Genomic DNA, 7,052 nt, shown 5'->3' with positions numbered 1-7,052 from the left:
GCATCTCATGCAGGATAAAGTAGAAGAGAGTCCTGAGTCAAGTTACAGCTCAAAGCTTCCTGCACCAAGTATTCTGAAAGATCCAAAAAATAGGCAGCATGTATCAAGACCTCCTGAAGTGGTAAATGCAAGGAGTGATATTCCTATTATAAGGATGGAGCAAGAGATATTGGAGGCCATAAATGAAAATTCCACTGTTATTATACGCGGAGAGACTGGATGTGGTAAAACAACCAAAGTTCCACAGGTGGTTTGCTTTTATCATTTTTTTTTCCTCATTATATTTTTTTTATGTGCTTGGTCATTCTAATAATCATTCCCAGATACCTTGTTCAACTCCTTTTGAAACTTATAAACTCCCCATTTCGTTTGGCATTGTGTAGTTTCTTTATGAAGTTGGCATTGGTTCGAGTGTGTCTCCTCTTGGAAGTGGTATCCTTGGTGTTACTCAACCCCATCGCATTGCAGTCTATGCTACTGCTAGTCGTGTGGCATATGAGCTTGGTGTAAGCGTGGGTGAGGAGGTTGGGTATCAAGTTAGATATGACAAAAAGATAGGCAAAAGTTGCTCCATCAACTTCATGACGGATGGAATATTGCTACGAGAACTCCAGGTTAGTTGACCAATTGATATTATTTACCACTTGTTCTGTTATGGACAACTAAGCATACAAATTTCTCCATCTACGCTAGTATATCTATTTGGGTTTTACTGTCTGTAAGGCAGACCTATTACACTGATGGACTTTACCCTCCTTTTGCATTTGCAATATGAATCCCTAGTAAGCCTAGTGGCTCTGGACTTGTCAACTTAAATTTATCAATTTGAGACCCTCAGTTATGAGCCTGGGTTCCTGAAGCGGGTTCAGGGTCTTGAGTTCAGACGAATAAAAACAAAAACTTTGGAATGGTTTGTGCATGGCTGTGGGCCTATGGGCTACTTAGATCTGCCAAAAAAAAACAAAAAAGATCTTGTAGCAAGTATTATTCTGTCTGAAATAGTAACACAGACACTGTTCATATGTACTAGACGGGAAACACACTGAATGTGTGTAGAAAACATGAAGCGGAGAGGTTTAAGTGAGAGATTAAAGTGCAAACTTATCAAAACTTAAACTTTAAGTTTTGACAAGTGTTTCCTCAATGTTAATATTATCTCAACCAAAGTCTTTACATTGTCCCTTTGACGACATCCGATAAAACAAAGTCTTCAAACTTTCTTCATGCACATAATCTTGGTCACAACTCCCAAGAAGCAACACATTTTGTATTATCTAGATGTTTGCTAACATGAAACAATCTAACAGGAAAGCCAAGTTTCTAGAACAAGTGATTGCATCATAACTTTTATTTATTATTTTTCTATATAAACTTGTTCATTACACGAAATAAAAAGTAAGAAACCATGATAAAAGGACCAACCTTCTTCCGCTCTTGACGAATATTTTTCCTTTTACTTTGCTTCATGTCCATCAAGAACTCATCAAAACTGTTCACAAATAACAAAGTTCTATTTTTAATTATTCAACATTTTTTTGTTAAAGTTCACAAATAACAAAGTTCTATTTTTAACTATTTTTAACTATTCAATCACAAGATCACAAAGTCGTATTGATTTTTTGACTTCTATATATAATCTAATGTGGTGATGATAATACTGATGGACCTTTAGTGATATTTATTTTGGCAAAGTAATATGCTTTTGTCTTCAAGTATGCGTAACGAATTGCCCTAAACTTCATTATATATATATATATATATATATATATATATATATATATAATGACCCATGACCCAAGCCTTCAGCGCAATCTAATGACCCAAAGCTTCTATTTGTTAGGTCCCCATATAAGGAACTTCCCTACCAAAATAATCAACTGAAGCAGAGGCTTTATTTTTTTTGCCCTTTTTTTCTTTTGGCAAGAAACGACTTGAATAAAAAAGAACCAGAGATACAAAGAAACTATCAACATCAAACCCAGACAGAACAAGTGCCTGGGTAGAGGTATGGGAAGCATCTGATAACAACAAAACATAAAAAGAGGAAGGCGGATTAGAATCCCAATTCAACTGACGCATCCTCTTGGGAGACAAAGCAATCTGCGGCCTTATTGGCTTGTCTGTGGACCAAAACCAGCTAATTCTATGTAATGATGGACACATAAAGTGAAATTTCCAGATTAATGGGGCCACAGTCCAATGCATTTGGAGATTTGGAATCATAAGAGCTGAGATAACTTGAAAACGGTTATTTACTCGTCTAATTGTTTAAATCATAAGCAGAAGCTATTTACTCATGTAATAGATGACACATAGAGACAAACAGAGGGGGTCCGGAAAACACCGAAACTATCAGTATGAAATCAAATGGTGACACACACTTGACTTTGCTGATTTCCTGCAGGGGCAATTCTTGAATGGAGATCTAAAACACAGATGGTTTGGATCACTATAGTACTATACTATGGGGTGACCCCAAGCCTGGATTAGTTTTATCTGAGATGTAGCTCAGGTAACTTGTGACATACGCTTAATACTACTTAGGCTTCTACCTACTTTAAATTAATGTTCTAAAAATAGGCAGACGGTGGGGAGGGGCCTAGCGTCTAATTTCTTAGGCGGGGATTAGGTATTTAATCTATTTTAATTTTATTATAATAACATATAAATAAGCGTCTAATTAAAACAAAAAACTAAAGTTAGCAATAATTGATTGAAAACATGGGGGGAAAAGTTAAGTATATAAGGAGTATTGAAAAATCAAAAGTTGTTTTTTTAAGTATTTGATCTGAAAAGTAAAACATTCTGAGCCTAAGCGCCGCCAAGACTAATCGAGGCGGCTGGCTACATTTTAGCGCCTAGGTGAGACCTAGACAGTCGCCCAGAGAGATTTTTAGAACAATGCTTTAAATATAACCCAAGTCATGTAGACCTAGTAGACTTAGCCCACCGGCCCACCCTCAATCAAGTACTTCACATGCATCTAACACACACAGCTAAGATGTTCCTGGCTCTCCCCAACTATGAGGATCTCTCTTTTTATGAAATTATTGGGTTTGCGTTGAGAAATTCAGAGACAGCATCCGTGTTCCGTGATGAGACACTGCGTAACAGTCTACTACTATAGGTCGGCAAATAGTATAAGCCATAACGTGAAACTAATGCACAATGATTACGGTAACTTTAACACGCATACAATCTTTGAGCTCGAGCAGCACGCCCTCACCTTCCCCCAAAGCAAGCAAGCAAAAAAAAAAAAGGTTTCGATTTTTTACAGATGCTAAAAGCACAAGGGAAATACTAAAGGATATCCTAGCATATTCCTTTGTATGTGATCCATCCGGTTTGTTTATCTAGTGGTAAGATGACACTGGGCAAGTCACTATTCAGGAAATAGTCACCAAACAACCACATATTTGATTCATGGAAAGAAAAGGAGTTCATTTTGCTCAGATTACTGCTAACTGGGCTAATATATACATGCCATAGAAACTATTCATTAGTAATCTCCAGTGTTATCCTAACATTACCTTAATATTAGAGTGGTACGCCCTTAATCAGATGTTGCTTTTATATTTCCTATTAGAAATTAATCTTCAAGGAATATGACAAAGACACTGAATTGGAATTACTAGGAGTGACTATGTTAGAATGATTAATAAACCAACAAAAAAAAAATTATATGCATTACTCACTTTTTATAATTACGATTTTTCCAATGGTACTGCATTCCAATTCTTTGTAGAAACCCCTTTTCATTCAGTTTGTCCCACTCCTTTTCAGATGGGAAGGTAATGTCACTAATGTGCAGTGATGAAATCTGGTACTGTCATAAGACACAAATCAGAATAAGCTTACAGGGCATTGCGAATTGCAAACAGCACAAGTCAGTTAAAAAATAAAAAATAGAAAAAAAATAGAAGTTAGAAAGAGCACAAGCCACTGCATAGCCACTAACTAGTAGTTAGTGGATAGCAGAAGCTCCGGTAATCGTAATTAGTATTACTAGGAAAATCGCAATACAGTGAAGGGCCTAAATAACAAATGCCCCCTACTTGGGTCACAATCAACGATCTCCAGCCCGACTATTTATTTCAGAAAGTCCCTTGTGTTCTTTTATTGCGTGTCAATGTCATGTCCTCCCTCTCCATCAAAAATCAGTGTTCCATCAACTTTCCAGTCACATGGCAATCACGTCAGTGAAAAATGTCGAATACTTCATGCCAACTCTCTCTCTCTCTTCCACTTATCCTTGATCTTTCAGTGAAATTATTCTAGTAAAGTATCGCCATTACTAAGTGCTTAATTGAGATTCCTCAGCAACAAAAAGCACGGAAAATTCAAATATGTACGTTCATCTGTTAGCTTATTGGACGGTCCAAGTCTCCCAGATGCCTAATTGTGACCTTCATTCAAGGTCCTTGAAGATCGCTACAGTTCCTTGAAGCTCCAGAATTTGACCCCTGGTAGCCATTTACAACATGTGCATGCATGTGCCTACATACTAGCATTCTTGATTCACAAACCACCAAGCTATATGACAACTACAATCAAGAAAATGCTACTAGTAGTGAACCAAAGAGACTGATGACATTACTTAGAGCATAACGCATCAATTAATCACCAAATCTAATCCTAAAAGAAAATCATCTAGAGCTCTTCTCACTTCTTCTCATGCTTCCTCACCATCTTTGTTTTGCGGCTGCGGAAGATTTCTTAGAGAAAGGGGAATAGAGAGAGAGAGAGAGAGAGGAACATTTCTTTTTGGTCTTAGAGAGAGGATCCAGGAGAGATTTTTAATATTCAATTCTTGATTTATTTATATTTTCATTTTCATGAGATTAGTTTAAATTCTATCACATGGAGATAACAGGAAAATGGATGGAAAGCAATGGATTAGTCGGAAAGGGGGAACATTTAAATTAATAAAAGAATGGTAGGAGATTGACAATTTGCACTAAAAGTCAGAGAGCATTTCGGCATTTAAACCTAAATGACATGATTAAGACTGCAATTGCATTCTAAGAATCGAGTCGAAGTATCAAATTATGTCCCTTCAAAGAAACCTTTTCTATGACTCTATAGGATCAGCCGATCAGCCATGCTTATGCCACACTGATTTTGACGCCTTCAGATAACAATTCCAGTCAGACAAAGAATACGACTTCACACCAGTTTTATACCAGAAAATAAAGCACGACCAGCACAGAGGCTCAGGAAAATAAAATTTCTTCAAAACATAACTAGTCATCTATTTTGAACATGTACATGTCATTTTTTCATTTCATATTAAGATAATAATTTCCGAATCCAATGCACAACTCCTAGTACAAATTGAAAAAACAAAAGTCTCGACTACAAGCATAGGGTAACTTCTTGTATCTTATTTCTCTTTAATTAATTTCTTGTTTCCAATAACAGAAAGTAGGTAAGATAGCATAGCTGCCTAGGCTGCAGGAAATGCCGTAGTTGACACTGAAAAATAAAACATTGAGTGTATGATCTATACTAAGGCAACACAAATAGAGCAACTCAATACCTTGGCCGTCAGATCCTTAAGAGCAGAAACTATGATGTCAAAAACTTGATCTTTGAACAAGGTATTCCGTACTAAAATCCTTGGGCCAGTTACTGGAGTAAAAGGGACACAACATTGTAACTTTGGATAATATCTTGACCCAAAACTATAGTATGCATCAGCCCAGGAATGATCAAAAACAAATTCACCATAAGAATGACTGCACACCAATAAAAGAGATCAGTCAGCAGAAATCATAAGCTTGGGTATATATATATAGACACACACACACACACACCTTATATATATAAGAACAAATTAGAGCTTGCATATAAAGCACAGAGCAGATGCTAAACCTTTAAGATAAAGTGGAACAACACCTAAAGTATTTTCATTTGCATCCTTGGCAACGATAAGGCTTGGATTCCATCCTGTTTCCTGAAAAGGATTCAATTGTGTTGGTACTGCAGACTCATTAATGGTACTCACACAAGATGGAAAACAGAAAGATATGATGCATGATAACTTAAGGGGAAAGGAGTTTTTCAACTCTTCTTGGAAGAGACCAAAATTTTGTTAAAGTAAGAAGAAAACCAAGATACAAGTCTGCATGGTTCCAGACAACATAAGCAAATAAAAAGGACCAGAGGAATACGTTGAGTGTCAAGAACAACAGATTCCAAAATGACTAAAACAAAACGAGGGAGACAAAAAAAAGGCAAAGTTAAAAATGAAAGGATTGGTAACCTTGACTGCAGAACCCGACTGTTCCAAGCTTGAAAGAAAAGCATGAGTAAGAAATGGGTTATATTTATCAGCGCCGGTAGCATCCAAACTGCACGCATCCCAGTCAGAGGATGAGACCTCAGAGATTGAAGAAATGACTGAAACCGATATCTTACTAGGCTTCCCCTCTGAGATTCCTCCCTTCAAAAAAATTAAAATAAAACCCAGCAATGAGACAATCGCACAGTTAAAAGTAAAAAGACCATGTAAGATGGAAACTCACCTCTGGGCCTGTCAAAGTGAATTCCCCAAGTGAAAGATGTTATGAGTCATAAGTTATTTTAGGAATACTCGTAGGAATAGGATTATATCAATTGTATAGTATTAGGATTAATTACTTTCCTTGTTAGTCTAGAATTAGGGTTGTATGAAGTAGTATAAATATGCCTCTGTACAAGATATAAAATACAAGTGAGAATTTATCCTCCAAAGCTTCTTGTTCTCTAAAGCTTCTTGTTCTCTTAGTTTCAACATGGTATCGGAGCCAAGAATCCGATCTAGGATTTTTGGTCTTGTTTTTTCGTTGCTTCCGCAATATAAAGGGAGAAGATTGTTGCAGTTCAGGTATCATGGGTGGAGAAGAAAGTTCCAAGCAAATTGTGACTTCTGATGTGCAGAAGGTGGAGGTATCTATGAATCAAGAATCTTCAGGAGGGGGATTTGGGGGTGCCAAGCTGAATGGCACGAATTATCGTACTTGGAAGAAGATGATGACTGCTCATCTTTGCGGTCTGGACAAGATGGGATA

At 36.9% G+C, this 7,052-nt stretch overlaps 1 protein-coding gene across 1 annotated transcript; it reads right to left on the bottom strand.

Annotated features, from left to right (window-relative positions):
• Window positions 1-941: 941 nt before the first annotated feature.
• LOC112177918 lies at window positions 942-6,778 on the bottom strand. The gene is made up of 8 exons (XM_040511442.1): window positions 6,700-6,778; window positions 6,528-6,535; window positions 6,266-6,445; window positions 5,876-5,956; window positions 5,540-5,740; window positions 3,696-3,826; window positions 1,405-1,489; window positions 942-947 (listed from the first exon to the last, which is right to left on the bottom strand). Exons 1-8 carry the CDS (start codon window positions 6,776-6,778, stop codon window positions 942-944), a joined length of 771 nt encoding a protein of 256 aa, XP_040367376.1.
• Between the last annotated feature and the right edge of the window lie 274 nt (window positions 6,779-7,052).

The sequence above is a fragment of the Rosa chinensis genome, chromosome 7, assembly GCF_002994745.2.
Source record: "Rosa chinensis cultivar Old Blush chromosome 7, RchiOBHm-V2, whole genome shotgun sequence".
Classification (NCBI taxonomy): Eukaryota; Viridiplantae; Streptophyta; class Magnoliopsida; order Rosales; family Rosaceae; genus Rosa; species Rosa chinensis.
This window is presented reverse-complemented; position numbering and strand designations above follow the sequence as displayed.